This window comes from Nerophis lumbriciformis, linkage group LG19 (assembly GCF_033978685.3).
Source record: "Nerophis lumbriciformis linkage group LG19, RoL_Nlum_v2.1, whole genome shotgun sequence".
In the NCBI taxonomy this organism is placed as follows: Eukaryota; Metazoa; Chordata; class Actinopteri; order Syngnathiformes; family Syngnathidae; genus Nerophis; species Nerophis lumbriciformis.
Window position 1 is genome coordinate 24032466 of NC_084566.2, and position 15169 is coordinate 24047634.

General features: G+C 43.5%; 1 protein-coding gene across 1 annotated transcript; it reads left to right on the forward strand.

Moving 5' to 3' along the window:
* The first annotated feature begins 8325 nt into the window (after positions 1-8325).
* On the forward strand, positions 8326-15160 carry fastk (Fas-activated serine/threonine kinase). The gene is made up of 11 exons (XM_061979218.2): positions 8326-8697; positions 10398-11157; positions 11238-11547; positions 11643-11830; positions 12764-12912; positions 12989-13205; positions 13292-13451; positions 13697-13788; positions 13862-14486; positions 14549-14663; positions 14744-15160. The coding sequence occupies exons 2-11, from the start codon at positions 10437-10439 to the stop codon at positions 14828-14830; spliced, it is 2664 nt and encodes an 887-aa protein (XP_061835202.2). The 5' UTR covers positions 8326-8697; positions 10398-10436; the 3' UTR covers positions 14831-15160.
* The last annotated feature ends 9 nt before the right edge of the window (positions 15161-15169 follow it).

The window sequence follows — 15169 nt, forward strand, 5'->3', positions numbered from 1 at the left end:
TTGGGGTCGTGGTTAAGATATATATATATAAGAAATACTTGACTTTCAGTGAATTCTAGCTATATATATATATATATATATATATATATATATATATATATATATATATATATATATAAATACTTGAATTTCAGTGTTCATTTATTTACATACACACACATAACACTCTTCTACTCATTGTTAAGGGTTGAATTGTCCATCCTTGTTCTATTCTCTGTCACTATTTCAGAACAAATATACATTATAAAATCAATAAGAAAACGGGAGCTCTAATTTGGGAGTCTGAATTAGGATCAGAAGTTCCTATATAAACATTGTGTACTCACGTTGCCATGTTGTATTGATTACTGCAGCTGTGCACTGGATTCATTCACAAATACAAACTACAACTCACAAACACTTTAGAGTTAGGCTCCACCATCAGAATGTGTACTTAAACTTATAAAGATCACATGGATATTATTCAGTGAGTTGATTCACCAAAACTAACCTGTTATACAGGAGGAAAAAGCACACAGGACGTTTCAATTGTTCACAGACTGGTCGCGCTCATCAGAATGACAAGACACTTCCGGTCTGCAGGTGATAGCATTCAATTGGGAAGAAACGCCCTACTGCCCCCTACTGACCAATGTGAATACTGATAAATGTGGAACGACAGCTCCAAAAACGAATTCAAACCACAAAATAAAATAAATAAATCAACACAAAAATGTGACACATTATGGGTGGGTCACATATGCATGTACAGTAGATGGCAGTATTGTCCTGTTTAAAAGTGTCACAACATTGCTGTTTACGGCAGACGAACTGCTTACGGTAGACGGAAACTTGACTGCTGTTGTTGTGTGTTGTTACCGCGCTGGGAGGACGTTAATGAAACTGCCTAACAATAAACCCACATAAGAAACCAAGAACTCGCCCTCGATCATTAGCTGTTTCTATTGTGGGAAAGCGGACGTGTGAACAGGCTGTCAACACGTCACTCAGGTCCGCATGGAGCTGGAGGGGGCGTGGCCTCCAGCTCCGCCTGAATTTCGGGAGATTTTCGGGAGAAAATTTGTCCCGGGAGGTTTTCGGGAGAGGCGCTGAATTTCGGGAGTCTCCCGCAAAATCCGGGAGGGTTGGCAAGTATGTGGTGGGTTGATGGGGACGTGGTCGGGGGTGGGGCGTGGTTGGGGGCGTGGTTAAGAGGGGAGGAGTATAATTACAACAACAAGTATTTCATATATACATATATATATATATATATAGATATATATATATATATATATATATATATATATAAGAAATACTTGACTTTCAGTGAATTCTAGCTATATATATATTTATTTTATTATATATATATATATATATATATATATATATATATATATATATATATATATATATATATATATATATATATATATAAAAGAAATACTTGAATTTCAGTGTTCATTTATTTACACATATACACACATAACACTCATCTACTCATTGTTGTACTTGAAAGTGCAATGCTTTGCAGCCAGAAGCACAGCCTTATATACTACATACATACTAAATACACAGTAATGAAAACACAGTTGTTCTACTAACTGTACTGTGCTTGCTGCTTACTTACTAAAAAAAAAAAACACTTACCTTTCACTATTTGAGTAGCCTTTGTTCTGCCATTTGCGTACTGGCGAGTGATCTCTGAATCCGGGAACATATCCTTCACGGATTTGTTGAAGACATCCGCAAATGAGAACGGGATGTTGCTTCCAGCTATCAGCGTTTGATTGATTGATTGAGACTTTTATTAGTAGGTTGCACAGTGAAGTGCATATTCCGTACAATTGACCACTAAATGGTAACACCCGAATAAGTTTTTCAACTTGTTGAAGTCGGAGACCACGTAGCCATCTTTGTCTCGGCATATGTTACACCATCGGGTCTCCATTTAGCGAGGTGGCCCATAATACTGGGCCGGGACTGGTGCTGCGCTGCCGACGCTTTGTGCTTTGCTGTCCGTTCATGAGTGAGTATATCCGTTTGGCCACCGTGTTCAATGGAGAAGTCTGTTCTACAAAATTTAAAGGCAACATACCACTTCCCCTTCGAACTGCCCTGGATAAACTGAAATTCTTGTTTCCATTCGTTTTGGAACTTACAAGCGTATTTCTTCTTCTTACTCATCGTCGGCGTCGCCATTGCTGTATCTTCCTCGTCCGCATGGAGCTGGAGGGGGCGTGGCCTTCAGCTCCGGCTGGAAATTTGTCTCGGGAGGTTTTCGGGAGAGGCGCTGAAATTCGGGAGTCTCCCGGGAAAATCGGGAGGGTTGGCAAGTATGGAGTAACAGGAAAAAGAAGGGAGTTATTCGCTTTCATAAAAACGTTATCATAATGATATTATGATATGATAAATGGGTCCAAAAAGTATTTGATAAAGTTGTTTATAAATACTTTTTGGTCCCATTTGCTTTTAACAAAATACATAAAGTATTGTGAGTGTATCTTGCCTTTCTGTATTTGTATCTGAAGCAGCAATAGTTATCCTCCATAAAAGCGTACTTTGTATGATCACATTCATGTTGTCTTAAAGTCCAGTTTAGAGAAGTATTTAATCTTGGATACAGTAAATAATCCTCCATATTGGCAGACACATTCATTTAATTCAATTTAATTCCAAGCAATAAAACAATATTTTTGTATCCGACAAAAAACACCAACAAACGCTGGCTTACGCTAATAAAAACGTCATGTTTGTTATAAATACCATAGACATCTTATAAGTAGACGCAGCATTGGCTGATGTGATGCGAGAAATTCGGGCGCCATCTTGAAGTGGTGATGAGGAGCCGGCGAGCGGCCTAAACTGACAGTTGACAGGTAGAAAACAAAGATGGGCTGGTGTTCAGCGTTTTCCTGCTCAAATGAGCGGACTGTTGAAAATAGTAATCGGGGTATTACTTTTCACAAGTAACATTTAACATTAACGTACTATTGGATGTATTTTGTGAAAAGAATATTACCAAAGAGTTGAGAAGGAGCAAAGATTTTCAATAGTACTGAAATCATAGCCGCTAGCAAACAAGAGTATTACCATGATAGAATTGCTTGTCCATGAAATTAATTACATTTAAAAATGTCATATTTGAATAACATAAAGTTGAAATAAATGATTGTGACACCTAAAACAAAATTCACCAGCCGCCACTGATTATGATGCATTCTCATTTTAGGCAAAGTATAAGACAATACTTTCTTAACAGTATAATTGTAACCAGGAATAAGTATTCAAGTAACAATATTCAAATACTAACATTGTTGGGTAGGACAGAATTTGGTTTTATTCTGAATCCAGTGAAACAGATTGGTGGTTTTAGCTGATATAAAGACTTTCAGGTGTTTATATATGTTTATGTTTAAGTGTTTGGCGGACGCTTTTATCCAAAGCGACATACATTAAAAATACATATAAAACAATCACTGTAAACATGATCATTTAAGGGAAGAATGTAATACAAAATACCATTACAAAGTGTCAAGACAGAATAAACTCTGTGCTGCTGCAGCGACAGAGATATAGTCTATAGGTCCCTAAGATATATAGATATCTAATGTATTCATACATTGTTTATGTAGGATATACGCATGTATATATAACCTAATCGTATTGTTTCTTCAATTTAAAAATAGTTTTTTCCCCCCTTCTCTGGGATTATATTCCCAGTTTTGATCTCGGACGTCTGGTCACTTATAGCCAGGGGCGTCACTAGTTTTTAAGGACAGAGGGGGCTTAGCCCCCAGGAGATGCACAGGATATGAGTGAACGTAGCGCACGAGCACAAAACTTCACAAACGGCTAACAAAGACTTAGAAATTATTCATTGTTATTATTATTTTTTCCGTCGGTTTATTTTCAATCTGTGTTCAGTACAACAACAAACATGGGTTTGCACAGTGACATTTTGTTTACAGCATCAACAAGAAACAATTACTTGCATGATCCTTCAAGATACACTGAAACACAATGAAAGTCATGGCATTAGCCTCTATGTTATTCATTCACAATATAGAGGCTAATGCCACGACTTTCGCTCACAATACAATAATTGTTTGCTCCCAAATATTTTGAAGTTGCACAGATTACATTTTGGGCACATATGTGACTAAAATGATTGTATATTCAAGCCCTGGAAATATTACTTAATTACTTGAATTAAAGTAATATCTGGATCGGGATAATTTGGCTTGTATATAATATATATATATATACCGGTATATATATATACAGTGGGGCAAAAAAGTATTTAGTCAGCCACCAATTGTGCAAGTTCTCCCACCTAAAATGATGACAGAGGTCTGTAATTTTCATCATAGGTACACTTCAACTGTGAGAGACAGCATTTGAAAAAAAAATCCAGGAATTCACATTGTAGGATTTTTAAAGAATTTATTTGTAAATTATGGTGGAAAATAAGTATTTGGTCAATAACAAAAATTCAACTCAATACTTTGTTATTGCCAACAAAGGTTATATTACAGAGGTCAAACGATTACCGGTACTATAGGTCTTTACCAGGTTTGCACACACAGTAGCTGGTATTTTGGCCCATTCCTCCATGCAGATCATCTCGAGAGAAGTGATGTTTTGGGGCTGTCGCCGAGCAACACGGACTTTCAACTCCCTCCACAGATTTTCTATGGGGTTGAGGTCTGGAGACTGGCTAGGCCACTCCAGGACTTTCAAATGCTTCTTACGGAGCCACTCCTTCGTTGCCCGGGCGGTGTGTTTGGGATCATTGTCATGCTGGAAGACCCAGCCACGTTTCATCTTCAAAGCTCTCACTGATGGAAGGAGGTTTTGGCTCAAAATCTCACGATACATGGCCCCATTCATTCTTTCCTTAACACGGATCAGTCGGCCTGTCCCCTTAGCAGAAAAACAGCCCCAAAGCATGATGTTTCCACCCCCATGCTTCACAGTAGGTATGGTGTTCTTGGGATGCAACTCAGTATTCTTCTTCCTCCAAACACGACGAGTTGAGTTTATACCAAAGTTCTATTTTGGTTTCATCTGACCACATGACATTCTCCCAATCCTCTGCTGTATCATCCATGTGCTCTCTGGCAAACTTCAGACGGGCCTGGACATGCACTGGCTTAAGCAGGGAGACACGTCTGGCACTGCAGGATTTGATTCCCTGTCGGCGTAGTGTGTTACTGATGGTAACCTTTGTTACTTTGGTCCCAGCTCTCTGCAGGTCATTCACCAGGTCCCCCCGTGTGGTTCTGGGATTTTTGCTCACCGTTCTCATGATCATTTTGAACCCACGGGATGAGATCTTGCGTGGAGCCCCAGATCGAGAGAGATTATCAGTGGTCTTGTATGTCTTCCATTTTCTGATAATTGCTCCCACAGTTGATTTTTTCACACCAAGCTGCTTGCCTATTGTAGATTCACTCTTCACAGTCTGGTGCAGGTCTACAATTCTTTTCCTAGTGTCCTTTGACAGCTCTTTGGTCTTGGCCATAGTGGAGTTTGGAGTCTGACTGTTTGAGGCTGTGGACAGGTGTCTTTTATACAGATAACAAGTTCAAACAGGTGCCATTAATACAGGTAACAAGTGGAGGACAGAAGAGCTTCTTAAAGAAGAAATTACAGGTCTGTGAGAGCCAGAGATCTTCCTTGTTTGAAGTGACCAAATACTTATTTTCCACCATGATTTACAAATAAATTCTTTAAAATTCCTACAATGTATTCCTGTATATATATATATATATATATATATATATATATATATATATATATATATATATATATATATATATATATATATATATATATATATATATATATATATATACACATGTGTATATATATATATATATATATATATATATATGTATGTGTGGGAAAAAAATCACAAGACTATTTCATCTCTACAGGCCTGTTTCATGAGGGGGGGTTCCCTCAATCATCAGGAGATTTTAATGGGAGCATTCACATACCATGGATTATATAGGGCACAGAGTGGGTGGGTACAGGCTGGTGTAGGGGCGTGGTGATTGGCTCATGTGTTACCTAGGAGGTGTTTCCGTCTGTGGCGGCATGCTGTTACAATTTCGCTGCGCTTGTTGAGGGATGACAGGTCTGGACGGTAAATAATAAACAGTTTTTCTTTCAAGCATAGGTTGCATCTTTTATTACCACTATTGTAAGGTGTGCTGGATGCAAGAATTTGCCATGTTATTGAATATTCAACATTATTGTCTTTGAGGTCCCAAATGTGTTTGCTGAGTTCTGTGGTATTCCGCAGGTTTTGGTTCCTGAAAGAAGCCTTGTGATTGTTCCATCTGGTTTTGAACTCTCCTTCAGTTAATCCTACATATGTGTCGGATGTGTTAATGTCCTTGCGTGTTACCTCCGACACATATGTAGGATTAACTGAAGGAGAGTTCAAAACCAGATGGAACAATCACAAGGCTTCAGATGGAAACACCTCCTAGGTAACACATGAGCCAATCACCACGCCCCTACACCAGCCTGTACCCACCCACTCTGTGCCCTATATAATCCATGGTATGTGAATGCTCCCATTAAAATCTCCTGATGATTGAGGGAACCCCCCCTCATGAAACAGGCCTGTAGAGATGAAATAGTCTTGTGATTTTTTTCCCACACATACATATATTGCGCTCTACTACGGTATCGAGCACTATTTTTTGGATAACCTTATTAAGACATATATATATATATATATATATATATATATATATATATATATATATATATATATATATATATATATATATATATATATATGTATTATGGCAAGTTGTTAAGGAAATTAAATATATATGGAAGTCTGCATAGAAATGAGAAATGTTTATATATACTGTAAATAAGAAAGACTTAGAGTCCGTCTGCTGATCTGAAAAAGAGCCAAAGCTGTCAAAGAGCTGAGGGACCATCTTCAAAGTGCAATGCTGAAACAAATAATGCAAACAATAAAATTGAACTTCCAGGGATTGAGATTAACGTTGTGAGTTTATGCACTGTGTTGGTTTTGTTGTTTGAACAAGGTGATGTTCATGCACGGTTCATTTTATGCACCAGTAAAAAAAACATGGTAACACTTTAGTATGGGGAACATATTAACCATTAATTAGTTGCTTATTAACATGCAAATTAGTAACATATTGGCTCTTAACTAGTCATTATTAAGTACTTATTAATACCTTATTCGGCATGGCCTTATTATAACCATGACCCTCTAACCCTGACCCTAACCCTAACCAAATAACTCTAAATTAAGTCTTTATTACTTAGAATATGTTCCTCTAGTGCAGTGGTTCTTAACCTTGTTGGAGGTACCGAACCCCACCAGTTTCATATGCGCATTCACCGAACCCTTCTTTAATGAAAAATAAAAATATATATTTTTTTCAAATTCAAGACAAAGTTATGATTTTGGTAACACTTTAGTATGGGGAACATATTCTAAGTGACAAAGACTTAATTTAGAGTTTTTTGGACACTAGGGGAACATATTCTAAGTATCCATCCATCCATCCGAGGTCGGGTCGCGGGGGCAGCAGCCTAAGCAGGGAAGCCCAGACTTCCCTCTCCCCAGCCACTTCGTCCAGCTCTTCCCGGGGGATCCCGAGGCGTTCCCAGGCCAGCCGGGAGACATAGTCTTCCCAACGTGTCCTGGGTCTTCCCCGTGGTCTCCTACCGGTCGGACGTGCCCTAAACACCTCCCTAGGGATGCGATCGGGTGACATCCTGACCAGATGCCCGAACCACCTCATCTGGCTCCTCTCGATGTGGAGGAGCAGCGGCTCTACTTTGAGCTCCCCTCGGATGACAGAGCTTCTCACCCTATCTCTAAGGGAGAGTCCCGCCACCCGGTGGAGGAAACTCATTTCGGCCGCTTGTACCCGTGATCTTGTCCTTTCGGTCATAACCCAAAGTTCATGACCATAGGTGAGGATGGGAATGTAGATCGACCGGTAAATTGAGAGCTTTGCCTTCCGGCTCAGCTCCTTCTTCAACTCTAAATTAAGTCTTTGTTACTTTGAATACGTTCCCCATACTAAAGTGTTACCAAAAGCATATAACTTTGTCTTGAATTTGAAAAAAAAACACACAATTTATTTTTCACTAAAGAAGGGTTCGGTGAATGCGCATATGAAACTGGTGGGGTTCGGTACCTCCAACAAGTTTAAGAACCACTAGTCTTAGCCCCTGGTGGCTCCCCTGACAGCACGTCACTGAAGTATAGATGCGGACGGATCTGTCTTCTTCTTCTTCGAGGGGGAAGTGTTTGACATGGAACAGCGCCCCTGTTGGTTACAAACGTATACGTATAGATTTTCCAAAGATAGGAACTCTTTAAAGCCCACAAGCCAGTCGCTCGAACATAATAACACAGGCTGAAGTGAGCAGAAGTGGAAAAATAAGCGCTTGAGTAAAGATAGTTAAAATAATCCTGACAAAAACTGCCGTGATGGGATATAAAACTTGACTTTTTTTTTTTTTTAAACGTGACTCTTCTAAAGACCTCTCGGGGACGTCGTCCACAGCTGAGCCAGGTGCAGCCATTGCATGCCGGGTAGCGGAGGCTGTGTGAGTTGAGTGGAGTAATGAGACGGCTGACCGCTGCCTGGCTCTCTGGTAAACAAACAGCGTCAGCGGCCGCCGGTGTTTGATCGAAGCCATGAGGTAATGTATATATGCTAACATTGCTTAATGGACCACACATTAACTGCTATAAGTATTTCCTGTGGTTGTTGCTGTGCACAGCGGGAGGCTGATGCTAACATGTCAGCTATTTAGTATCTTAGCAGCTAACGTGACTTTGGCTAACACTAGCGAACATGACTCTCTGCCTTCTTTGTGTCACATTGTGACATTGTAATTGACATATGCTGTTAGCATATGTTAGTTTGCACGCGTGCAATGTTACATTTGGATGCTGCTAATGTGGCTAGCAGTTATAGTCAACTGTCATATGTGACATCATATTTTTGGCCAAAATTGTGACGTATACATAAAGTGTTGTGTTGCTACATCATCGTAGGGTGTCCTTCGAATTCAATGTTGACAGTAGTTGTAGGAAAGGAAACTAAAAGTGCAACGGAGGGCCAGCCAGTATGGCTGTGCAAGAGCACATTAGTGACTCTTCCAACCTGATTAAGGCAGGGGTCCACAAACTTTTTGACTCGAGGGCCACTTTGGGTTAAAACATTTTTTGTCTTGTTCTCCTCTTGTCCCTACAATTTCCCACTCTATCCTATTTTTTGTCCTTCTATTGATCCCCTCCTGCTCTGGTCCAGCTGTGGCAAACATTTAATAAAGTCAAATACAAATTATAGCTGCAAGCAGCGATGGACGGGATCGACTTTGAGGGCTCATAAAATCTAAACCGGAGCAGTAATTAAAACTCTTTCATCAAGTTTTAATCAGAAGGGTTCAATCTCTCTCCTGTGCTAATTTGAAGCCGACACGACAAACGCGCACAGAGGAGATAATGTTTGAAAAAAGGTGACTGTTTTTACTCAACTTTTGTTTTGAAGGGGGAATTGCAACTTCCTGTTGATTTTTGCTGGGGGTTGTGAGTGAATGAAATCTAGGTCTAAGTGAGACCTACATAGAGGTTTTTGTTTCATGTCTCTACGACATTCCTACTGGGAGTTACAGGCAGTTTTGTCTGTTTTCTTCCTAGGGTGCCTTTGAGCGCAATTTTGAGTTTTGGGGTTTGGTTTTTTGATTAGATCGCAATTTTCGCCAGTCCTGATGTGTGTGTCCAATTTGGTGAGGTTTGAAGCATGTTAAGGGGGTCAAATTACAACTCAAAGAGGCGGCAGAATAATAATAATAAAACGCTAGAAATACAATAGGGTCCTCTGTCCCAAAGGGACTGGATCCCTAATAAGGCAACAAGAGAAGTATCTTACACTTTTCTTTTGTAATGTAAATCTATATAGCAGATATAGGCATATATCTACATCAACACTATACTTTGCCTGAGTGGCTGGACAGGATCGATTTTTTTTTTAAGTATTTAAAAAAAATTTATATATCTGGAATGTCCTGCGGGCCGAATTGTGGACACTGGCGGGTCGGATCCGACTCAGGGGCTGTAGTTTGAGGACCCCTGCTTTAAAGGTTCGCACTGGACAGTTGACGGCTTGGGCTTTTAGCTCGATGCCTCGTGCACCCGCACTCACATTTTGGCTTACCTGGGTTGGAGCTGTGGGCAGGGTGCACGGGCTGGATCAGACAGATTACATAAGTGCTTCTGAAATGTCCAATGCTTGACAAAAAAAGTCTTAGCTGGTTCTGGCCGGAATTTGATTGATCGCAAAGTCAGCACCTAGGATTGCTAGAATATGCTGAGATGTGGGTTCTTCTTCCTGTAGGAGTGCCACGCTGTGTCCAGATAATCTGGTGTTCAGACCATGTTGTGTTGGTCCGCCAAGTGGCGCTTCCTGAGCCCAGTCGCCGCCGTATCCCAAGCCATGTACGCCGCACGCATCTACAGTGCCGCCGGAGGAGGGGGTGGAGTCAAGGCAGGGAAAAGGGGCGGACTCACTGTGCTTGATACGCATACCCCGTACCTTCACCAGCACCGGGCGCCGCTTCCCCTTCCTACCTACCCTCTGTACCAGGGCAGGCCTGGCGACCACCGGGGAGCACATTTTCACCACCATTACCATCCGCAGCCTGCCCCTCTGGCCCCGCCCCCAATGCCCCCTAATTGCCCGCACCATGCCCACCTCCACACGTACAGTGGGGGTGTTCCGGCCGGCAGGTCAGGCGGCAAGAAGAAGTCATGGAACTTCATCAACGAGAAGATGAGCTACGACACTTTTTTCACGATGAAGCGTCTAATAGAGCGCTCACGCCGACCCGATGAGGTTCTGCGCTGGCTTGCACAGAACCCGGCCAAGATCTCCCACAACCACTACCCCATCGCGCTACACAAAATCGCACAGCTGCTGCAGGCCACGTCACCACCACCACCATCGCCCCTTGACAACGGCGCTGTTGCAGTAAAGTGTGGTCGCCACGTTCTGGAGCATCAGGACTTCTTGTTGCTGTGCGATGCCATCGTCAACGACTGTTCTAAATTGGACAACTTCAGCATCGTCAACTGTCTCTACGCTGTGGCGGCGCTCGGTAAGTCTTGTTCGGACCAGACGCCATCAAAAAGATGCACACACACTCAGTCCAAAGATTTGTGTGTGTAACCTTGTTAGGTCTATCCAGCGAGACTCCGGTGGTTCAAGTTCTCGAGGCTGAGTCTCAGTCCAGACTGGGCCAGTTCAACCAGAAGGACGTGTCCATGGTGTTCAGCTCCAGCATGAAGCTTCATCCGGGCAGCCAGCACCCTCTCACCGAGGCCTGCCTGCTCGGCCTGGAGAAGAACCTGGAGCGAGAGCACCACCCGCAGACCCTATTCCTGCTGCTCTCCTACTACCGCCTCAAGTGGCACACACTGAAGCCGCAGGGAGTTGCAACAACCGATGACACCACGCCGCCTAACCCTGAACAGCTGCTAGCTAACAGGTGGCGATCACTTAACCGATGACACCAACGTGTGATAACGGACTGTTTGCTTGTCTTTTTTTCTTTTCATTTGGAAATAATCATTCTGTTCTCAGGAAGATCCTGCGTCTGGTCAAACACACTCTTACCAGCGTCAGTGGCGTTCGTGACCAGGAGATGACGCTGTTGGATGAGATGTTAGCAGTGTGTGCCAAAGAGGCCAGCAACAAGAGTCTGGAGTTCATCTTCAGCTCTCACCTCTTCTACCAGAACCGACAGGAGAGGTTCATCCGAAGCTTGGCAGGTCAGCTGGCTTAGCATTAGAGATGTCCGATAATGGCTTTTTTGCCGATATCCCGATATTGTCCAACTCTTAATTACCGATTCCGATATCAGCCGATACCGATATATACAGTCGTGGAATTAACACATTATTATGCCTAATTTTGTTGTGATGCCCCGCTGGATGCATTAAACAATGTAACAAGGTTTTCCAGAATAAATCAACTCAAGCTATGGAAAAAAATGCCAACATGGCACTGCCATATTTATTATTGAAGTCACAAAGTGCATTATTTTTTTTAACATGCCTCAAAACAGCAGCTTGGAATTTGGGACGTGCTCTCCCTGAGAGAGCCTGAGGAGGTTGAGGTGGGCGGGGTTGGGGGGGCGGAGTTGAGGTGGGGGGGTGATAGCGGGGGGTGTATATTGTAGCGTCCCGGAAGAGTTGGTGCTGCAAGGGGTTCTGGGTATTTGTTCTGTTGTGTTTATGTTGTGTTACGGTGCGGATGTTCTCCCGAAATGTGTTTGTCATTCTTGTTTGGTGTGGGTTCACAGTGTGGCGCATATTTGTAAGTGTTAAAGTTGTTTATACGGCCACCCTCAGTGTGACCTGTATGGCTGTTGACCAAGTATGCGTTGCATTCACTTGTGTGTGTGAAAAGCCGTAAATATTATGTAACTGAGCCGGCACGCAAAGGAAGTGCCTTTTAAGGTTTATTGGCGCTCTGTACTTCTCCCTACGTCCGTGTACACAGGGACGTTTAAAAAAGTCATAAATTTTACTTTTTGAAACCGATACCGATAATTTTGAAACCGATACCGATCATTTCCGATATTACATTTTAAAGCATTCATCCGCCGATAATATCGGCAGTCCGATATTATCGGACATCCCTACTTAGCATGGCTAAAGTTCACCTGGCAGGTCAGGTGTGATGCGTGTTGTTTCTCATAGAGGAGCTGCCAAAGAAAGAGGAGAGCATCAGCGCGTACACGATGGCGCTGATCGCTAAATATATCGCTCGACACCGCTTGAGAGAGACACAGCTGCTCGACACCATCGCAAGCTTCCTGGTCAAGAGGGCGGAGTACCTGGACAGCAAGGTCAGGCGGGGCCTGTGAGCATCGAACGTCTTATCTTGCTGTGATGTCACGTTGTTGTGTGTGTGTGTGTGGGCAGGTTATCCAGAAGCTGGTGTTTCCATTCAGCAGGATGAATTATCGTCCGTCCAATGAGGATAAGTTCTTCTCACGTTTAGAGGAAGTGGTGGAGTTGAAGGCGCTCAGCTCCCCGCTCGCCACCGTCAACATCCTCATGTCCCTCTTCCAATTGGGACACTTCCCGGGCCCCGTGCTGCACCGTGTCTTCTCTCCCGCCTTCATCAGCAATGTCACCAGTAGGTATCGCTCAATGCATGACCACCCCCTGGTGGTGATCCGACTCTTACCATGAACACCCCCCCCCCCCCCCCACCCCCCGCAGATAGTCCATACGCCCTCATCGTCCGCCGCTACCTGTCTTTATTGGACGCCGCTGTCGAACTGGAGTACCATGACTACACCGGACCACGACTACACCACTCCCACAAAGTGCTCATGTTTGACCACGCTCTTACTGCGGATGAAGTCAATCGCAAGTACAGGTAACATGTGCACAGCCTTGACTTTTATACAGTTATTTCAGTTATAATAAATGATAAATGGGTTATACTTGTATAGCGCTTTTCTACCTTCAAGGTACTCAAAGCGCTTTAACAGTATTACCACATTCACCCATTCACACACTGATGGCGGGAGCTGCCATGCAAGGCGCTAACCAGCAGCCATCAGGAGCAAGGGGTGAAGTGTCTTGCCCAAGGACACAGTTATAAATTCTGAATCATTTCAGTTATAAGGGTCTGGTGGCTGAGGCTCTCAGGCAGCTGCTTGGACAACACCACTACAAGCAGGACCAAGTACTGCCTCCTGGATACTACACAGGTACGCAGCAAGTACACAGGTGCTACACCATGTTGTACACAGGGAGTACACCCTTGTCCTTTTTAATGTTCAGATTTTGTGTTGTGGATGGACTCCTCCGGGCGGGTTCTACCGATACAGTCAGGCGCACCTCTGGCTCCAGGCTCTACTCCTGCGGCATGTGGGGGTTCTAAGGGTGGCGTGGCGGAGGAATGTGGTCAGAAGTCACTGGAGTTGGACAAAACGACAGATGGTTCTAAAGAATCCAGGTCATTTCAGTCTCAGCACATCCATAGCACGCCGGGGGCCACATCCCCCTCAGCGCCCCCTCGTCTCGGGGACAGCGACGGGCCCTCTGACTGCGGTTCTTACTGCGTGCCTGTAGTGGAGTACTACTCCAGCGTGTCAAAGGAGCACTCGCTGGAAAGCCAGGACAGTTCCACGCTTAGCAGCCCCCCCTCTGATGCGCCACCTCCATCACTGGCGGCCCAAGGATCTACATGTGACACCGCTCCAAACTCCATCTTCCAGTTCTCCATTAGTAAGATCCTGGAGTATGAGGTGGAGACAGAGCCCTCAAGCGATCAAGGGGAGGAATTCTGTGAGTCTGCGACAGGAAACGACAGGTCTGAGGCAGACGGGGAGTGTCCGTCAACGGCACAACTCAGCCCAACACGCCCGCCCGAACCTGACAAGACAGAAGAGAAGCACATAAGGAGGTGGGTCCGCCCGAGCCCGTTTGCTCTGTGATGTCATGGCTGACACCAGTCTGTCTCTGCAGGCTCGTCGTCTCAGTTAACGACAAGTGGCACTACTGCCACAACTCGGACGTCCTGGTCGGATCCCGTGCCATGAGAGACCGCCACTTGAAGCTGCTGGGATACATCATCCTACAGGTTTCGCCGTCCCGTGTCACCGCTGCATGATACTATTGGCACTGCTAAACTAGGCTAATCTGTCATGTGATCTGTTTCAGCTGCCCTATCATGAGCTAGAGAAGCTCAATGGCATCGAGCAGGTGAAGACGTACCTGCACGCCAAACTGCAGGACATCCCACGATGACACTGAGTGTTTGACGTGTAATCCTGTGATGAATGTGCGTGTTTGAGAGAAGTGTTTCTGTGATGAGTGTGCGTGTTTGAGAGAAGTGTTTCTGTGATGTGTGTTTGCACGATCAACATTTTAGAGCGGAATGATGACGTTGCTTTCATTGACTTTAACATGACAGTAAAAACTTTTTTATCAAATCATCAATTGGGTTGTCAACTGGGGATGATGGGTATTTGTGCAGTCAGCTGTGTGTGTGAGGTATGAAGATGGGTAAAAGGTGAGATTATTTATTTATCAGGTGACGGAAGAATTGTTTATATTCAATAAATCAAACTCTTCTAACGTGTTGTA